A 20,477-nucleotide genomic window follows, 5' to 3' on the forward strand; every position below is an offset into this window, starting at 1 on the left:
CTTGTTCTTTTGATTGCAATGGTGTATAAGGATTTTCCTTTTACCTTGCATATTTTATATACATAGATATTGTTAACAATTGAGACGTAAGTCTGAATAACTAAAGGAGGAAAAGTACTAGAAAGGTGCAAAAAAAAACAGGGCAAATTAAGTCAGGGAAACTTAGTATTTATGTTGATTGAATAATGTCAGAAATAGGGTTAAGTTATACTATAAAAACTTTCTGTTAACCAGTTAGCGTTTTAAAATTTTGCCGAAAGCAATGGTTATTGTGATTCATCTCACAAGATAAAAGCCAATAACAAGATGAAGTGTCCGAAGTAAAACTCCAGAATTGCTTAAAATGTCGAAGAAAAGAAAACCTCATGAGATAGAATTTCAAAGTAAAATGATAAGACTATTAGGAGAAGTCGCATCTCCTCCAAATATAGTAAAATGGGCTTCAATCAAAAATGACTCACCTAAAACCCCCCAAAGAATATTACAGAAGAAAGCAAGTTTATTATCCACACATACCTATATATATATATTATAAAGCGAACCCAAAGAAGGAAACATTCCGACGATTCCGGTCACAGCCCTGTAGTAAGAATACCATGGCAGATTGCACTACTATGAGATTTCACTTTTTCCCCCAATGGTCTTAGTAACCACCCATCGGTGGCATTCCATATGGTGGCATTGGAGGCATTCCTGGCATTCCGCCCATTGGTGGTGGCGGACCATACCCACCACCTCCCATTCCTGGCATCGGTGGTGCGGGTAAAGCAAGTGGCAATAATTGGGCGTACATGTTCTGTATTCGAGAAACAAAAACAAGATATAAGTGTGTATATATTTATTTGTTTTTATAACATTTTACTGTATGATGCCTGAGTGTAGTACCTGTTGGGACATGACATCCTTCTCTTCCTGTTCTTTGGCCTTCACCTCTTTTTGTGCCTCCAGCTTGTCCTTGATTAGCTCATCCACTTTGCCAGAGTATTCTCGGATAAACTGCAAAGAAAAAAAGGACAGTATAAAAGAGAGTTGATCTCTATAGCGTTAGTACGGTTCCTATCACATCAAGTAGAGAGATCTGAGGGATTTGGATGATATATTACCTGGAGGAGATACGGGAAGGCAAAGTCGATCATATTGTTGATCCAAGCGAGTTCCAGAGCAACGTCTGGTCGGATTAAGTCATAACAGACAAAGAGACATGTAGCAAAGCATTCCTTTTTCCCCTGTATAATCAGAGCACAACATACAACAAAAGCGAGTATTAATTTCGTCATCAAGACCAATAGACTGTTTTACCGTATACGGTGAAAACAAAAACAAAAAAATAATGGCATTCGATGTAAACCTGCTTGAAACCATCCATACCTGTTCAATGAAGTAGACGAGAAGTTGTTCCGCAAGATCATGGTCGCCAGATTGTGAAGCAGTTTCCATACAGTCCTTGTACATGTTATCTTTCTTTGACAAAGCAATCGATTGCTTCCATCTACCAGCTTTCTTGTAGATATAAGCAGCCACACGTCTCATTTCGACAAGCTCGTGTTTCTCAATCTGTTTTGCACCATCCACATGAAGATAAATTAGTATACAAGGGAAAATATAAACGTGTTCTCGATAGATAGATTTAAACTCTTACCTTCTGAGCGAGACCTATCTGGTCAAAACTGTCATGCAAATCGATAGACTCGCGCAACCTGTCATAGTCTTCTTCTTCTACATATATCTCATTCAGAGCTTCATTTACAGCAGAGACATTGTTGCTCTGAACTGCAACCATGTATGGTTTAATAAGGCGCAAGTGACCAGCCTGAGATCAAAAACAAGAAAAAGAATCATCAGAAATTGATTGTTAAGCCACTGCTGATAAGTTTTAAGGGAAAGTTTAAATCAATGGTCAGCCTCTAACCTTTCGCATAATATCAACGACACGCGTGTGATCTAACCGCAGAGCAAGCACATTGAGAAGATCGTTGATTATATCAGGATGCTCTTGCAAGTAGAAGTGAACGGCCTTATAGTAAAGCTCAACATTTGCAACCTTGGCAACGATGTCTTTGAATTGCATATGCTCCCATGCTTCAGGAGAATGGTTCATGACAGTGGTTGCTGCATTATCAAACTCATCATATTGAATGTAAAGATAGGTAAGTTCCTGCCAATGCTGTTGTTCATCACAGGCCCGGATAAGCTTGGGAATATTGAGGCGAGTTGAGAACAATTTGATGTGTTCCATAAGCTTCTCATAACGATATCTGGCGTACAGTACACCCAACTCGGTGAAGATCCCCATGTGAGCACGTTCCAGACCAAGTCCACTCTCCATAAGCGAGATCAATTCATTGAAGCATCCTCTGTTCTGGTAGTACTCGCTCACTTCTTCCAGGTCATCCACCTATCAAAAGCACAAAAAGATTACAAAAAGGCATACAAAACTGAAAACTGAAACCAATTAAAAAACTTCTCTGGAGCTAGGATCAGGTATTTATCCACCTGTATGATAATGTTAAGTCCACAGATTTGAGCAAGTCGGAATTCCTCAGCATCAACACAAGCAAAGCAGACTTCCTTCCATGTCTTTGCACTGTTTGCTTTTCTTGCAGCATCAACAGCACCTTGGAACTGTTGCAACTTCACAAGTGTGACGGCTAGCTTGGCCCAATTCGATATGAATGCATAAATTATCTTTGCAGCCTCATACAGAGCTTCGTCATACAAGCGGTCACCAACATTTTGAAGGTTAGCAACGTTGGGCATCAGAATAAATTCTTCAATCTCACCCAACCTTTCAATCTTTGCATAAGCATAGATGAGCTCGCTATCCACCTTGGGTTCCTTCACCTTCTGTCTAACCATCAGAAGGTATCTGACCAAGTCATCATAGACATTAGTATCTTCAGAGGCACGGATGACCTCCAAGAACTGAGTGGCATCATCAGCTCGGATAAAGGACTCAATAGCATCACTGACTAGTCCATCCCTGAGCTGAGCCTTAGCCACTTGACTCCAAACAGAATCTTCTTCGACCCGGAAAGCAAATTCAACAGCACGTTCAATGCTTCTGACATTATCCAACAATACATTGACAGCCTGAACATTTAAGTTAAACTTCTTGAAAATCGCAAATGCTTCCTCGTACAATTGCGCATCAACCGCCACTTCTCCAACAGCTGGACCATCAAAATTATCCAGCCTGTTAATGTAATCCATAACTCTAGACGGATCTGCCTTGATAGCTGTCAGTATAAGCAGATTTTGCAGATTGAAATTTCCACTGAAGGCAGAATTTTGAAGCACAATTTTTTCAAGAAGCTCAATAAGCTCATGCGGCAGATCAGCAGTCATGAATGCTTTAACAGCTGCAGAAACTTGCTCTGGGCTCTTGCTTTCTGGTAAAGCAGTAGACACAACTTGGTCAATAAGTTGCCTCCTATATTCATTTTCTTCCGTAAGAACCTTATCCCAGAGGTCACCATCCATCCTCTCCACTACGTACCTGCAGTTGTAAAACCGTGTATAAGCAAGCAGTCTACAAAGTAACCAGTGTGGAATAAGTAACAAGTCTGGTAAGCAATGATCAAATACCTGGCTTGTAACTTGAACAAAGAGTTCTTGTTGGTGACATTGATGAGTTCCTCATCACATTGTCCTCGTCTGTATGCCACAACAGCCAGAGTGGGATCACGTTTCTCGCAGTACTTACCCACAACCTTAGAGTCGTAGTAAGGATTGGTGGTCAGGAAATGCTCAGGATTGTTATTACTGTCTATGATAATTTTACCCAAGGCATTATGGACATGCACATCTTGGCTTCCCTCACTAACTAGGTGCTCTAAGAACTGAGTGAGGAGCCGGAGTCGATTTCTGAAAACAAAGATACATATTAGAGCCTCAGGAACAAAGAGCATATATATGAACAGACACAAGATGACTAAAAGGATTCGCACCTCTTTTCACATTCCTCGACAAGGGGTTCAACAGGAAGTAATGAACGAACAGAAAGAATGAGGCCTTTTATAAAATCTTCAGGGCATTCGTCATCAAGCAACTGCCCCACAACTAAGGGAGCATTCCCAGGATTCACCTACAAAAGAAATCACACGAAAATAGTGAATGAAAGTTCTACCGTATTTATCAATTGTCTTAAGTAACTACTTACCTTCTGAACGTAACCTTCAATATAACGCAGCATGTTGTTTGTGTAGAGGTAATGAGTAAGATCAGGCACAAAGCCGAAACGATCACAGACATTTATCAAAGGTCTGGCATCAGGAAGCTTAGCTTCCATCAAAAAGTTCTTCGTCTTTTCAGCATCATAAAAGTTAGACTCTCTAGTCACACGCTCAACCTCCTTTATTTGACCAGTCTTGGCAGCTGCTTCAATGTACTTGAAGTGAATCTCAGGATCCTCACTATCACACAGAGGGAAGACATTATACGTCATCAGAATAAAAATACAAGGATTCTGCTAGTTTGCAGGAATGACAGCAGGTTCTTGATAAATTACCTCATACTCAAATATGAACCTAGGAAAAAGTACAGCCCTTCGTATGACTTAAATTGCTCAAAGAGTTTAATGCATGATTCAACACCAAGTTGCTCACAGTACTCCTTGCAAGCCTGCAAAAACATGGACACATCAGTGTCGCATTAAACAATAAAATTCATATGTTACCACATTACAGCACATACCTGAACGATTATCTGAAGGTTGCCTCTCAGGTTGACCAGCAGAAGATCTTTCATGCACTCCATAGCCCACTCGCTAGAAAGAGTACCGAAAAACTCAACAAGAGCCTGTATAATTGAGTAGAGAGATATTCAGCAACTCGAACAGCAAGGAGTTTAGCAAGCAATTTTAGTTCAAAGGTAATACCTGTGGCTCAATAGCATGTGTGTTCACAATTACACGTTTGATATCAGGTAACTCTGAGTAATGCTGCCCAAAGCAAATGGAAACTTAGTTAGAGATGAAAAAATACTGCATCTATTAGGCCAAGAAGACATTGAACAAAAACCTTTAAGGATTGGATGTAAAGTCCAGCCTTTTCACAAAGCTGAGCAACACGAGGCCGGTCATAATGGCTGAACATCCCATTTGCTAAGATTGCATCAGCCACATTAGGAAAGGTTACCAAATTGATCTCCAAAACCTGTGTTGACAGTGCACTAAAAGGTCTTAGAAAAGAAGGTAACAAAGAAAAGCACAGAGACGTACAAGGTTGCAACTCTTTTCAACCTTAGTTTGCAGAAAAGCATGCTCAGGTAAATTTGGCTTCAGAACATCTAGAAGGAACGCAGTCGCTTCACGGATCAAATTTCTCTGAATATGCAAAATTATAAGTAAATTAGTACACGATACCTCTAGTAATAAATAGATTCAGTATACAGATGCCGAACAAGTAATGAGCTACAAATACTGATGTATACAGTATATCCTACGTGTTCACCTACCTGAAGGAAAAGATCAGTGATAGTGTTGTAGTCAACTGGACAACCTCCTTCCATTTGGGACATCATTAAAGCAAAATTTACTGCTCCCTGCAATTTGCAGAAAAAAAAAAAAAAGATTTTTGAAATATTACAGGGAAAAATTAATCAAGAAGAATCAATTTATGGCTCTTATTGTGATACGGAGCAAGAATCTCGTAAACTAGTCCTTCCATGGTTTAATATGTTGCATTTATCAAAAGTGCACCACACTAACCTGAGGATCCGTACGGAGTATTGTTTGCAGAAGAAACATGTAATCAGGTGTGTACCCAACCTAAAGTCACAACATGAAACAATGACACTTCGTGAGCACAATGACCTTTAAGGTAACAACGGAGGGGGGAAAACTTCAAAACTTCGTTGTTTACCTGCTTTGAATAAATCAGTATCTTGTCAAACTCCCTTCGCTCTGCAAAAGCTGCAACGACTTTTGGAGTAGCTCTAGCTTTGATGTATATTTTTAGAGCAAGGTCATTATCCACAGTCTGGAACAAAAAAGATTACCGTTACAACATACTAAGGGAGACACAGGAGTAATTTTAAATGAAAATGGTCATTTTAAGATTACCTTGACAAGGTCTCCGAGTTCTTCACTGCATTCTAACTTATCCTCAGCCAACCAGTTTTCCAAGAGGTTCTTCTTGTTTTGATTCACAACAAGCCGAGATAGTTCCAAAGACTCATATGCATTGAGCTTCCCTCTAGTCAAAAGGGTCCCAAAATACTGTAACAATGGAGGAGTTTGCCCTGCTTGTACAGGAACACTCTGCAAAATTGTATAGTGTAATGTTGTAGTTTCAACATATTATAGTAGACAACAGGTTCACAGACGATTCTTTGTTTGAATATGGAAAAGATACCTGGAATTTAGCCACCGTATCAGGTGTCCGTAGAATACCCTGAGGAGATTCAGCAGCAAGCTCGGCAGCCTCCTTGTACTTTGTTTGAGCAAATAACTCTTGGAACCGCTGGACAACCTGTAACATCCAAAATGAATATAAATTTGCATCAACAAATGTGATACAAGCAGTGGGTTTGGAGGTCGAAGGAGTTTATGACCAAATTGAATATGGGATATTTACCAAGTGTTCTAAAGTTACTAGGGTTTTATCAATGGTTTAAATATGATCTAGTCCGTATCTGTATAAGATGTCTTAGGAGTTTGGAAGAGGTTTATCATCAAACTCCTTAGGTTTTCGTAATCCCAACATTATCAGCTACCCCCTCCGTTTCAGATTAAGTGTTTTAGACTAATTTTTTTTGTTTCAAAACAAGTGTCATTTTATGATTCAATGAAATTTTGATATGAAATCAACTATTTTACTCCTATTTAATATTACTTAACCATGTGATATAGAATAGAAATCCAAGAGGCAATTGTTTTCTAGGGATATAATAGAACATTTAATTATTCCTTCATTTGCTTGAATATGTAAAAAATGATGAATGACACTTGATTATACGGAGGGAGCCTTAAATATCAATTTCTAATTTTATACATTATTGGCATTTATCGGCAATATTTACTTCACCAAGAAAATAGATCCACACATCTGATCCACAATAAATATCGCATACCAGATTTTCTGCACCAGGGAGGTTTCCTCTCTTAGCAAGATTGACAGCAAGCTCCAAATTGTTCAACTGTGATACAAAAGCATAGATTTCTTAGCATGTCAGGATGAATAGATAGATTATATAGAGAAAAACAGAATAAGAGATGAACATACTTGACCACTAATAAAAGGTATTATGGTGGCCTCATTTACTGTTGCCAAAAGAACTTGTCCTCGCCTATTAATGGCATAGAAACCCCCAGCTGCGGAAGCTTCAGATGTTAAGAAAATGGGGTCCGGACTAATCCGATTTCTGTAGATAGCAGAAGCTGTCTCTAGATCATACACAAACAGCAGGCCAAGCTTGGTGATGACATATATCAAGTGAAACTTGTGAGAGACCTGCCGGGAAAAAAAAGTCGTGTCATGAATTTACACAAGAAAATTACTGAAGTTAATTGAACATCTAATGCAACTACAAACCTGCATGGCCACAGGAAAATCATCAGCAAAATCTGGAGGGAAAAAGAGATCTGCCTGCTTTTTAGTAAATGATGGTTTTCCTGCAAAAAAAGACGCCCACCTTTAGACATCAGACGAATACCAACTACCAATAACCTTGAAAATAAAGAGCAGTTAAGGAAGCTAACCTGGTTGGGCACCAAGCTCAATGACATGCAACTTTGATGTTATCTGCCCAGCATTAAAGCTCTTGCTTGCAAAGGATATAAGAATAGAAGGATTTTCATTCCCAGGGACCTACCAACCATTAATAACGTTGCTTGTTATACTACATTTCAAGATCCGACCATGACTAAACTAACAAAAGAACCACATAGTTACCTTAAACTGCGCAAATGACGCAGCATGTGCTTCAAGGGCCTGGCTCCGTTGTTGATCCACAGAGAAAAGCTGCATATTTCCCTTGACCAGTTGTGGTCTCTACAGAAGAAAATGATGTAACGATCCAGTCAAAAATGTACAATATGACTGCCCTTATCATTTCTTAATTCAACCTAATACGTGGTGAAGGAAACCTACCTCAGGAGAGCCAGGAGCAATTCCAATCAAGACCAACCACTTCTCATTAGGAGAGCACTTATAGTTTATAATTTGATTGTTTGCCAAATTGGCCGTTCTGTCAAACATCTTAACGGGCTCAGAATCACCTGGAAATATCGGAAAAAAAATGAGAAACAACATATATATGATGATATGAAGAAGAGGACAGTAAGTTAAAGATACAAAACCTTCAATCGACCAATGATAAACAGAAGTTTGTGTGACCAGCCCCAGCATCTTTGGTGTGATCCACTTCCAAAAAGCAACCTATAAAACACCAGTGAGACCAGTAAAATCAGAGACTGTATGAAATATACAACATGAAAGATAATTGGGTTACAAATTGTTTGCTTTAACACTCACCTGCTCAGGCATCTGATGTGATTTCAACTTTGCTTTTGCTTCGATGTTAAATATTTGTAGATGATCCTGAGTAGTTCCTGGGACTTGAGCTATATACGAATTTAAGAAAAAAGTGAGTAACAAAGTAAGCAAGATATAAGTAATAGCCAATATAAGGAAACATCAACACTAAACTAGAATTTCTAATTTAACTTCACTCAGCTTGAGACACAACACTGCCACGAGAATATAACACATGTTGGAAAACATGGAACTTCACACTGATATTTTCTACAACATTAAACATGCTATCAACCCAGTCCCAAACAAGAGTATAGGACTCAAACATAAACTCGATGAGTGGTTACTTTTCCATACTGATTTGATAAATCGAATTTTTATACCTCACAACATGGACAGCGTCATTTAAACTTCAACTAAATCAAAAACAACCTATCCGTAATAAATAGCAGATGTAGTTAACAAAAATGAAGTGGAGTTATCAACAGTAGTTCTGGAAAAAACTTCAAAAGGAAACACTTATGGGTTTTATAACTGATAATACACTTCAAAAGGAACAAGTTTCTTTCAATTGAAGGAAACAACAGTTAAATACCTTTTAAGGCAAGGATCCTAGAGTTTGGGTTCATAAGAGCAGAATCAGCAGTTATAGGTCTCCTTAAAGGCTGCATCGGCATATTCATATCGATAATAACAACACTGTTCTGCGGTGCCGTCTCCCGTACACAAATGTACTTGTCAGACTCCATAGTAACATTTGTAAACGTGATGAATTGTTGGTTGATCCCAATGCTCGGAAGCTGGAAATATACCAAAACAAAAAAAAAACGTCAGTTTGGGCATAGTTCATTAACTTAGTTACAAGATCCGAGTAACTAAGCACACTGCACAACACAATAACTTCGAAATATAGGCTAGATACATTCAGGTAACACAGATCTGAGCGTACGTATATAAAATCTGATCATAGAGACAATGAATCATAAACTGACTAAAACATACAACGATCGAGTAGAATTCAAAACTGGAATCAATCATATAACAGTGTGAGCAGAACCAAATCGTAAGAAATCAGAGAGTACAACTACAGAAACAAGTTAATCGTCCAAAACTTTCAGCTCGATTTACAAAAGGAAAAAACGGAGAACTCACCGTTAGGACCTCCTTCATGATGATGGGGGCGTTAGCTGCCGCCATGTTTGACCTCAGATCGCGGCAAGAGAATCCGGGGCCAAAATCAGATCGACGGCCGGGACGGGACCGTCAACGGCCAGGAGAGAGAGAGGAGCGATGCGAGAGAAACTAAAGAAGATTTGAAATCGCAGCCAGATCTGAGGTAAGTGAAGGAGAGAGAGGTGATGGTGGTGGTGGTGGAAGATAGAGATTCCTTTTTTTTTTCTTTTTTCTTTTTCGTTTTTGAAAGTGAGAATGAGGAAAACAGCGATCCAATCGGAGTCACTCGTCGAATATAAGGAGGGTGTGGAGAAGGAGACGACGTGCTACAAAACTTTCGTGCCTGAGCTGTACGATGTGCTTTTTTTTTTTTTTGGCCTGGATCGTTTTCGGGTCGGGTTTAGAACCGCGTAATCAGCGGGTCGGGTTTTGTCACGAAGCAGTACTTTTGGGAATTTTATGAGTATGTTTTGAGCAATGGTCAATAATAATATATTAATATTTGTATTTTTGATATGTTGATTTCATAAAAAGACTATTTGCATGTCGATTTATATTTTTTCCATTTGAAATTTTACAACAAATAGGAACGAAGTTTGAAAGAAAATTAGGTATGATAATAAGATAAAAAGTTTGCTTTGAAACTAAAGAAGATTTGAGATGCGAGAGAAACTAAAGTTATAAAACTATTTTTACGTTTTAAAGTAACACTTTCTTTTTTCACAGTCCAAAACGTATATATGATTTTCTATATGGTATGAATAAAATGTCAATTTCTACTATGGAGGTAAATGTTATACAAAAGTTTCTACTATTTCGTATCGAGTTTATGTAGACCAAAAATTTATAATATGATTCCAAAAATTATTAATCTTACGCATTGATTTAAGTGTTAAGAAATTACGTTGATTTAAGTCTATTACTATTTATAACTTTAGCTCGAACTATATACGTGTTTGATTGGGCAAAGCGTTAATTTGTGTCACGCTCTAGTTATAGCAAAAAATGATCACCTTCAGAAACAAAAATTATCTCGCACTGCATGTGGTCATGATATGTTAGGCACTTTTGTCATGTCCGGATTATATAATTCTACTCCAACGTCATGTGTAGTAAAATAATGGAAGTCTAGCTTTAAACATCATCGAAAGACTTATTAAATAATATATACATTGAGACATATATTCTTCTATTTAAGATCTACGACTTGAGTTGAGTATGATAGAGTCATTGATGTAAGTATGTAACCAACAAGTTCGATCTGATCTTGATTAAGATCGTGACAGTTTCGAAATACAAGAAAAAATGTTTTGAAATTTTGAATGATGGTCGAAATAAAGGAACAATCAAAATGGTACTCCGAACTGAATCGAACCAAAAAAAAAAAAAAAAATCAATGCAAAAAATGCTAATAATCCGCTGCAAAATCAGAAGATTTTAAGGAAAACAAAAAAAGTAACAACAAAACCGACTCTAGGTACTCGACCTAGGAAACAAACAAATCAAACATCAGTTCTTCAAATCTTTATAAGATTTGATTCGGTATCTGTCAAGTGGATCCCTGAAGAAGAGACGTTCTTGGTACACTCTCCATGCGTACTCCTTGAAACAAAAAGATCTGAATGCCCTATTCTCATCGCTTCTTGCTCCTCCATCTCCCTTCTCCTCTGCATACTCTTCTTCTTTGTCACCGTCACTAATCATATCTTTCAATGGAGAAACCATAGTGTCCATGGGAAGTGTAAGCATCAATGTCATTGTCACACACTTTTTTGGACCATTGTTTTGTCCCGAACACAACACTGGTCGATATTTAACTCTTTTGACCTCTCCGTTTCTCCAAACCTACAAATTTTAAGTTGTATGTTAGTTTGTCAAAAGTTGAAAATAAATAAGACTATATATATACTACTAGTATTATTTTTTTGGTAGGCCATATATATAGTAATAGTATTATAGAAAGCTTATATACAAATTTTGACTAAAAAGAGAAACTATATTCCCTAATTTCTAAAGTCCTAATTTCTTTCCCAATACAGGTTTTGACCTAATTAAAACACATATCCCCCTTTAAATTTTTCCCCGCTCCACAATTTTTGTTAGAGATATATATCGGAAATATACAAATCCTTGTTCTCTTTTTGATCAATAATGTTAAGACAGCGAATTAACGCCGTAGTGGAACAAAGCTCTGTTCCATCAGAAAGCTAAGCTGATAATGCGATAATTGTTTAAGGCTTTATATAAGAAGATAATTAACTAGCTGTTTAAAAAGATAATAAAAAATAAATAAAAGAGAACTACTAACCTGAGCAATGTCACCTAACGTCACAAGAACAGAGTCAACTCCGGGCAAAACGGACACCCAGCCAGACTCGGTCAGCAAACAATACTTGTCCTCCCTTACCTGATACTGTAAACACACAACAAAGGGATAAAATCCGTTGGTTATCTCCGGTTCATCATCAGGAACACCTTGGTTAAGCCACATCAGAGTATTAAACCGGGTCGAGTCATATTCGAATCCGAGTGCGCTAGCCAGCATCTCTACCGTCTTCAGTCCAACTTTCTCTAGAGTCCGAGTGAACTCGCGGAGGGAACTCAGGTTCAACTCACTCGACTCGTTTGAGCAGTCGACGTCAAGGCAAAGCGACGGCGTTTCAGCATCGGCTTCGTATCCCAGCGGCCAGTTTTTTGGAAACGACGTTTCTTTCTTCTCTTCACTGAGGTATAAGAGCGAGAGCGAGTCAGACTCGGCTGCTTCAGCGAGTGCAGAAGAAATAACAATATCGGAGTCATCGATAGAGAGTTGGAAATATCCAAAATCAGTAGCGGCGGAGATAAGATCGTCCCAGCTTTCTCGTTCTCCGGCGGAGAGAGATACCATCGGAAGAGAAGCGATGGAGGATGCGGGAGCGTCGGAGAAGCGGCGGTTGGGGAGTGAAAGCAACGGAGGGAAACGGTGGAAAAGGCTGGAGAGAGCGTCGACTGCTGTTTCCGATTTTTTTGTGGTGTTGGGATGTGAACATGACGGAGTTGGTGGAGGAGCCTCCGTGGCTCCACCGTGTTTTTTCGAAGGTTGGTGGTGGTTGAGGTGAAATGAAGAGGAAGCCATTTGAAAAGATGGATGTGACTTTAGAAGAGGCAGAGCCCTTCTCCTTATTATAAGAGTAGAGAAGAGTATTAGTATTTGATTATCCTAAAGAAATACGAAACAATATGTGTAACTTTGCTTCTACGCAATGGAATATATAAGGTTTACTCACACTTGTGGGATATTATGTATAACCTAATTTCCTAGATTGATTATATATTTATATCTAGATACCCAAATTCTACCATCTTGTTTGTACAAATGAAAACAATATCACTAAATAAGTTCATTTATCATGTGTGTGTGTGTTTTAATGACATGAACTTTGCAAGTGGATTTTACAATTATTATGTTAATATTTTTCCGATAACACATTTCTTACATGCCTATTTGTTTAAATTATATTTGGCAAATATTATTGATACGTAATTTGCGATTACAGTTTTCGCCAGTTTTGATTAAGCAGAAAAGAGGAATAATTAAACGAGTAATTCTTTTTAAGCTGAACCGAAAAAAAATCGACCCTTGTATGCGTTATACAATTTTTTTAGTCGCAAAAATAAACGAATCCATATGTAAATATACCAAAAAACATGATAAAACCATCTATATACAAAATCTGTATTATTGTTTGAATCGTTCTTAAATAAGAAAAATATGTTACAAAATACAGAAAAACCTTTTATAGTAAAAATTGGGTAAAAAAATCTCTTTTTTGACATTACTACAAATGTTTTATTTTGAATTCTACAAAACATGTATTTTCATGTTTTATTAACCATGTTTACTTGTGTATGCGTGCATCCATTTGAATCTTAAAATAAATATGATGGAAATTTATCTGCATAAAATATATGCTAGCCGATGACAGACAAAAAAAAAAAATGCTAGCTAATATATAGTTGGAAATTGCCGATTTGTTAGTGTGCATCATTACTTTCAACCATTTAAGCTTCTTCTTTCGTTACCCCCCTACATTTCAGCTCCAAATCAGGCGATAGATAGATAGTTGCTATAATTTTTTCGTTCTCAGATTAGGTTTGGGACTCTATAGATGGTTGGGTTAGATTCATCTCACAATGTTTTTTTCTTCACATACTCGTGCCATAGATTTAGAGGATAGTTATAAATTTCTATTGGTCCTCTTAGAATGGGTTTATACGCATATTCGGTTTGATGCTCATGTTGTTGTTAATCCAAGTTTTGACATACATTCTTTGACAAACAAATAATGTGCCCAGAAGCATTGTTTGCTTAGAGTGGACAAGCTCTTTATATTTTTATCTCAGAAAGAAAATTTGGTGTGCCTGGTTTGAATCGATTCCATGAAATGCAAGAATTTGATGCTTTACTTTAAAAAAAATTATTTCGTATGTGGATTTCCACTTTATTTACAATCTATAGATTTAGTTTCACTGTCAATCGATTTATAATCTAGATATGACTATCTTGGTTTATATTTGTAAGTTTTTCATCTTATATCCATTTTTACTTCTTTATGGTTTGTTGGTTATGAAAAACGTAGCTATTGGCGAATGGTTAAGAGTCCATTTATTTTTACTAAATCCGTACTCATAACTCAAATCCACTTTGATGGTTAAACATTATTTGCATGCACGCACATGTGATGTTTCATATAGTTGCATTAGACTAAAGTTTCCTTTTGCTTATTCGAAACAATATATACTCTTTGTATTATTCACATTTCACTTAATGAGAATTCAGTATTAATGGTATTAGAGTGTTTTTTTCTGTTTTTCTCATTTATTTTCCCAAGAAACTTGTAACAAAATATTTTCTCAGCTCAAGATCAATTTTTCTAACTTTTGTTATTCATCTTTTGTAGTGAGGAGAAGGGATGGTTTGTCAATTGGGGTAGAGTGGTCGTTAAATCTTGGTAGAAGACGGTCATTTTTGGTACAACAGACTTGAAGGCACATATCAACAAGGAAGACATTGCTGGTTTTCTCCAACACAATTGGACATCTGATACATTTTTCAGACTTTCCATGCAAAAGCGTCACAATGAGAGAGCAATTCTCGGAGTTGCTCTTGCGTTTGTCGCGTGAGAGAGCAGTTGTTGGACTTATTTTTCTATTACTTTTCTATTTCGGCGTTTGTGCCCTTCTATTGGAGCTTGTTTATGAATATTTGCTAAAATGCATTTTGCTTACTTCTATATTGGAGACTGTATTTGAATATGTTTAAAATGCATGCAAACCTGTTCTTGAATATGATATTTTAACTAGTCCATCTTTCATTTAATATTTACCTTGAGCAACTCAATTTATATTATCTCATTTAATATCATGAAGAGAACACCGCTAAATGAAGAAGAGAAGTTTCATTTTCTCTCTTATTACATTACTGTTCCTATTTATATAGTTTGAAATTTTGGATTAGGTTAATGTGTAGCTTCATCCTCTAAACATGTGAACATATTGGTCAGCACAGTATGACTAGGACAACTGTATAGAGAGGAGCTTTTCCTTTCTGATCTTGAATCTAATATTTTTGTTGTTTTGCAGATTGGCCTCGTGTCTTCTTAATGGAGTATGCAGGTGGACTTATCTTTTCCTTAATGGACTCTCATATCTTGGGCTGTCATACTTGCTTAATGGACTCAGGCCTGTTAACTTATAAAGTTGATTTTGTCGTCTTGCTGTCTGAAGATGAAGCGTTTGACACTCCAGTTAGGTTAGCTGCCTTCTTTGACGATGTTGCAGAGAAAAGAATCTCAGAATTATGAAACCATTTGATAGACTCTCTAGTACTCTGTAATTCTTAGTAAGGTTGTTACACTTGCAAAACAGAATTATTAAGTTGATAAGACTCTTGCCTGAAATGATATAAGATGAAAGGATTATTACTTGGTCAAGGAGGCCTCAAGGGTAACAGAAAACTTGTGCTGGTTCTATTGGCATAGTGATGGTGCGTATAAATGAAAAGATACTCCGATCCAATTACTGGAAACCGGTAGGGTGATAGATGAATTGAAACATTTACTTGTCCTTTAAAATATGATTTTTCTGTCCTTTTATTTTACTTGTTAAAACTTGGAAGTGATGCTTGTTCTCTCTCATTCATTCCCATAAGCATATATATATATATCTCCTCTTACAATGAAAAAAAAAACATATATTTAACGCCTGCGCAACACACAATGACCACATTCTTCTGCTCACTTAGCTTCAGACTCGGACCACATCTTTTCCAAATTGCTAAACCATGTCATCTTCCTTATCTTCCTGAATTCAGGCCACATTTTTTTTCTTAGATCCTCAACTTTTGCATGATTCCCAAAAACTTCCCTCACAACCTAAAAAAAACACACAGAGAGATGATGAAATAATGTACAAATGTAATTCAATTTGCTTAATTTATTCTTTTTGTTGTGGTTGAAACTATTCAATTTGCTTACCTGTTGTCGCTGCTCCTCACGTTCATCTAGTTTACCTCCATACAGAATATAAGCTTAACATAAAATTAAATTGATTAAATATACTCGTCGATGAAAGGTTATTGGGGTCAATTATGTTATTTAAATTTTTTGTTATTTATGTTATTTATTGGGATCAATTATGTTATTTAAAAATTTTACAAAGGTCAACTATGCAATTTTATAAGGGTCAATTTGATTTTTTTTTTTCTAAAATTTCAGCTAATTAAAAAAATTCACAAGGGTCAATTGACCCACATGGTTATATTCTACCTCCGCCACTGCCCCAAACAATGGTGAAGGCACCGTTTGATAATCAAGGTGTAGCTGGTGTTGTCCCGTATACATGGGGTTTCGGTTTGGTTGGTAGCTTCAATGTGGAAAAGCATTTTAATTGGAAGATGCCTTTTGTGGGACTTGCTATTGCGTTTGAGTGAGGCCTGGGACCATAGATGAAAGATGATGAGTAGAACTTTTTTTTTAATGCTTTGAATATGCTAAAATGCAACTATGTTCTTAAGATTTACTGACTTGTCTTGTTTAATTGTTTTCATATATATATATATATATATATATATATTGGGAAAACAAAATTTAGACGATGCATGTTAAATTAGCAAAATAACGGTTCGATATTTCTTTAAAAAACTTTAATTTAGTTTACCATTTTTATCTCTTAATGTCCTTGGATAATTAATAGAAACAATGTTAATCTCCTACATAACCTTACTTTCTTTTCGTTTAGTTGTTGAACGACTACAAAACATTCATTAAGGCGTGTGGATCAATGAGTTTAGGGCAGATTTCCACATCGCCCGACTAAACAAAATTGGCTAAATCGTTAGTAAGAAAAAGAAACTCAATCGTTTGTACGAAAACAAAATGAATGTTTTGTACAAAACGATTAACTTGGTTCACGCGACTTGGATGTCTTACAAATATACTCTGTTAATGAACTTAAAATGTGAAAAGAATAGAACTTAAAATGTGGAGCACGAGAGTAAAGAATAGACAGAAAATGTAATTAACATAACGACAGTTACATAGACATGGTCTTGACTCTTTTTTTCTCCTTTCCAATTTTGATCATAAATGGTCTTGGTCCACGCGACTTGTATGTCTTACAAATATACATATGTTATATGCGTATAAAGAGAGAGCTAAAAATAACTAGAATTAATGATTTAGTTCGCTAATTTATGTTATTGAATCTAATTACAAACTCACCATTAACCATACGTTTAGATTCTTTTTCCTAGATTTCGTTTAATATGTTTGTAAACAGTTTGTGAAATGTATTTATTTCTATAAGTATATGTTTTATTTCGAATATATATACATGCTCATCTTTGGATCAATTTAGTAAAAATAACGTACTGTACGTACTAGGCATAAACATATGATAGTAATTCAAAATCGTCTGCTTAAGTTATTAAACCATGATTTGCAATTAAACTATGTCCACCATTACCGAATTACAGAAGGATCATCTTGCTTTTACTACAAATCATTCAAGTTAGAAAATTAACTAACAGCTACACGAAATATTGTTGAGCAAATGATCATATATCAAAACTAAGTCAATAACTCAAGACCTATACAATAATTTAATTAATTCATACAAACAAACGTAATCTATATAATCAACTCCATAACCATTATTTACCGATTTGATATGATATATTTAGTGAATGCTGTATGCCTGTATTATTTTTCAGAGGTATGCATATTGTTGTTTACATCATTAATATGAAGCATTTTGATATATGTCTACTTAAATGGCCAAAATTTTCCCAAATAACTGAATATGTGAAATTTTACTTTTTGTTTCCGCTCTCGACTTTTGGACTGTTATTTCGATCAATATTAGTAAACAAAAATCTGGAGTTAACTAAAAATAATACATAATGATTACGATGTTTGTCGAATAATTTATGCTTGTTTATATATGTTATCATATATATGTAGGTTATGTGTATATTTTTCTTTCCAGCATGTAGGAAATGAATGAGAACATTTTAAAACCGTTGGACTAGATCTAGAGGGAACAACGACCCCATCACTTTCAGTAACGTTATTGATTTTTATCTAAAAGAAAATAGAGCAATTTTTTTTTTTTTTTTAGCAAAAAGAGCAATTTTTTTAAATCACACAATAAACAGAACTTCAATGCGTATTGGAAGATTTGCATTGAAACCTCAACATTATGACAGTGTTAAATATGGCTATATATGTTAACGTGAATGTCAGCAATTAATTTGTTGGAAAAACAAATTTGGACTTTGCATATACACCAAGTGTCTCGTACCCCACTGGGACACATGCGAAGTAGACAGTCCTTATACTGTTTTATGAATTACATTCTCATGGATAAAAGCTCTAATTTCATATTTCCATATTATTGTCATGGATACCTAATTTGAGGTTGAGAATGCTGTCATAAAGTTTAATAGGCAGTAAATCTGGTGTGATGCAAGATCGAAGAAGATTACCGGAGGATTCCATCCAAACTGTGAAACAACTATTAATACAGCAAATTAAAAGCAAAGAAGAGACTGCATGTGGGGAGTCTCATCCCGCTTGTCACAAAGTAAACAAGCATGAGTGGCCTGAGTTCTCGCTCTGGTGCTTACTCGGTCAGCCAAGTAAGGAAGAGTTAGTTGGTATAATTGTTTTTTAAGAAATTATAAGTAAATCTGTTACACTAGCGATGGTTGTCATGTTTTCTCACTTGTTGTGTAAGCGTTTTGAATATTTTTTTGTTAATATGTTTTGAATTTAACATATACAATTTAGCTGTTAAGATTTGTTGGTACTTGGATGACAGAAATTCTTGTGTAGATATTTAAAAATGAATTATACTGTTAACATAAAGAAAAAGAAAAGAGATCTTGGAGTTTGGCTTGTGAAGTGATTATCTTCTGAAAATTTACCATAGGTGCTAAGATGAGAGATGGGTTATAATTTCTAATTAAGAAGCAGGATATCGAAAAAGATCAGTGTGGGGTTAGCTTGATGCAGTGGAAGAAGAAGCGTATATATGTGCGGTTCGAAGAGGGAAAGATACTAAAGAGTAGTTTGTTACAACGTGTTTGTGGGAGTTTCGAGTTATAACTAACCCTCTTGTGGTTGTATGGGAGTTTCGAGTTACACCTAACTCTGTTATAGTTGTGTGGGAGTTTTGAGCTGTACCTAACTCTCTTGTGGTTGTGTGGGATTTTTGAGTTTCAATTTGGATATTTTGTTGGAAGAAAATTAATGAATGCGTTTTCTTCTCTATTGGGATTTCTGTTTATTACATGGAAAAATCTGCTTGATATTATCATATGGGTTCCCTGATAAAAATGAACATATATATATATATGTATATATATATATATATATATATATAATCTGCTTAATGATAATTGAGATGTTCTTGCATTGGTTAGATTCTGCTGAACCCTATATTGGAATCAAATGATCATTTGGGATATTAATAATCAATGTAGAGAGCGAAGTAGTAGATTTTTTTTTTATTTTTTTGGTCAAAGACGAAGTAGTAGATTAGGTCACTCTCTCTTTTGGACTGTTCATGGTACCAAACTATCAGTCTATCAATATTATAAAAATAAAAAATGGAGCCAATTAAAAGACCATAAATAATTTTCACATAATTTGTATGTTATCAAACATAGTAACATTTTCGTGTGAATAATTAATACAATAATTTAGTTAAGTTTTTGATAATATTTCGTATAAGTTTACTTTTAAAACTAACCAATTCATTGATGGATATAAAAATAAACTAGAGAAAATCAGATTTTGCGGATAACATTTCTGAAGGAACAACTGAGAATAGTTTAAAATCGGTGGACTAGATCGAGAGGGAACAAGTTATCACTTTCAGTAACGTTATTGACTTTTGTCGAAAAGGAAAATAGAGCAATTATTTAAGATCACACTCACACAATAAACAAAACTTCAATGCGCGCATTGGATTTATGTCTCGAAGCCTCAACATTTATGTCAGTGTTATTTGGCAGTGAAGGGACCGTTTTCAAAATATCAAAACATAGATTGGATATATGATAACGTGAATGTCAGCAATTTCTTTGTTGGAAAAAAAACCTTAATTCAAATTTGGACCACAGAGACGGGATTACGTGACAGTCTTCCATACTTTAACATTGTTATTACCATTTTGGGTAATACTATTTTTGTTTTTTTTGGCATTGTTTTTTTTTTGGTGCAAAAAAAAAAACTATTTTTGTTTTTTTTCAGAGATATTTTTCATAGATAACTAAATTGCATATTT

General features: G+C 35.8%; 2 protein-coding genes and 1 long non-coding RNA gene across 3 annotated transcripts; 1 reads left to right on the top strand and 2 right to left on the bottom strand.

The window, feature by feature from the left end:
* Positions 1-248: 248 nt before the first annotated feature.
* Positions 249-10,032, bottom strand: LOC104764859 (clathrin heavy chain 1). The gene is made up of 30 exons (XM_010488454.3): positions 9,627-10,032; positions 9,070-9,274; positions 8,475-8,563; positions 8,300-8,378; positions 8,091-8,218; positions 7,893-7,991; positions 7,700-7,808; positions 7,533-7,612; positions 7,224-7,451; positions 7,072-7,137; positions 6,354-6,470; positions 6,062-6,259; positions 5,862-5,978; positions 5,708-5,767; positions 5,455-5,541; positions 5,240-5,323; positions 5,019-5,153; positions 4,877-4,939; positions 4,693-4,797; positions 4,508-4,620; positions 4,160-4,412; positions 3,948-4,084; positions 3,586-3,864; positions 2,494-3,496; positions 1,910-2,395; positions 1,640-1,810; positions 1,369-1,554; positions 1,104-1,226; positions 886-996; positions 249-796 (listed from the first exon to the last, which is right to left on the bottom strand). Exons 1-30 carry the CDS (start codon positions 9,669-9,671, stop codon positions 644-646), a joined length of 5,109 nt encoding a protein of 1,702 aa, XP_010486756.2. The 5' UTR covers positions 9,672-10,032; the 3' UTR covers positions 249-643.
* A 909-nt stretch (positions 10,033-10,941) lies between these two features.
* LOC104764860 (fe(II)/2-oxoglutarate-dependent dioxygenase 1-like) lies at positions 10,942-12,872 on the bottom strand. Its single transcript, XM_010488455.3, has 2 exons — positions 11,956-12,872; positions 10,942-11,492 (listed from the first exon to the last, which is right to left on the bottom strand). Exons 1-2 carry the CDS (start codon positions 12,760-12,762, stop codon positions 11,157-11,159), a joined length of 1,143 nt encoding a protein of 380 aa, XP_010486757.2. The 5' UTR covers positions 12,763-12,872; the 3' UTR covers positions 10,942-11,156.
* Positions 12,873-18,580: 5,708 nt separating this feature from the next.
* Positions 18,581-19,459, top strand: LOC147920196 (uncharacterized). Its single transcript, XR_015590393.1, has 2 exons — positions 18,581-18,825; positions 19,119-19,459. It is a non-coding gene; the product is annotated as an uncharacterized LOC147920196 (long non-coding RNA).
* The last annotated feature ends 1,018 nt before the right edge of the window (positions 19,460-20,477 follow it).

Source organism: Camelina sativa, chromosome 19 (genome assembly GCF_030686135.1).
Source record: "Camelina sativa cultivar CO46 ecotype springtype chromosome 19, ASM3068613v1".
Lineage (NCBI taxonomy): Eukaryota > Viridiplantae > Streptophyta > Magnoliopsida > Brassicales > Brassicaceae > Camelina > Camelina sativa.

Excerpts from the sequence above, each read along its gene's own strand:
- LOC104764859 (XM_010488454.3), bottom strand. The coding sequence starts at position 9,671 with ATGGCGGCAGCTAACGCCCCCATCATCATGAAGGAGGTCCTAACG. Across the intron at positions 7,613-7,699 it reads TGAGCTTGGTGCCCAACCAG|GAAAACCATCATTTACTAAA; the intron begins GTTAGCTTCCTT and ends CTTTTTTTGCAG. Across the intron at positions 3,497-3,585 it reads TTGTTCAAGTTACAAGCCAG|GTACGTAGTGGAGAGGATGG; the intron begins GTATTTGATCAT and ends TTACAACTGCAG.
- LOC104764860 (XM_010488455.3), bottom strand. The coding sequence starts at position 12,762 with ATGGCTTCCTCTTCATTTCACCTCAACCACCACCAACCTTCGAAAAAA. Across the intron at positions 11,493-11,955 it reads CGTTAGGTGACATTGCTCAG|GTTTGGAGAAACGGAGAGGT; the intron begins GTTAGTAGTTCT and ends TAAAATTTGTAG.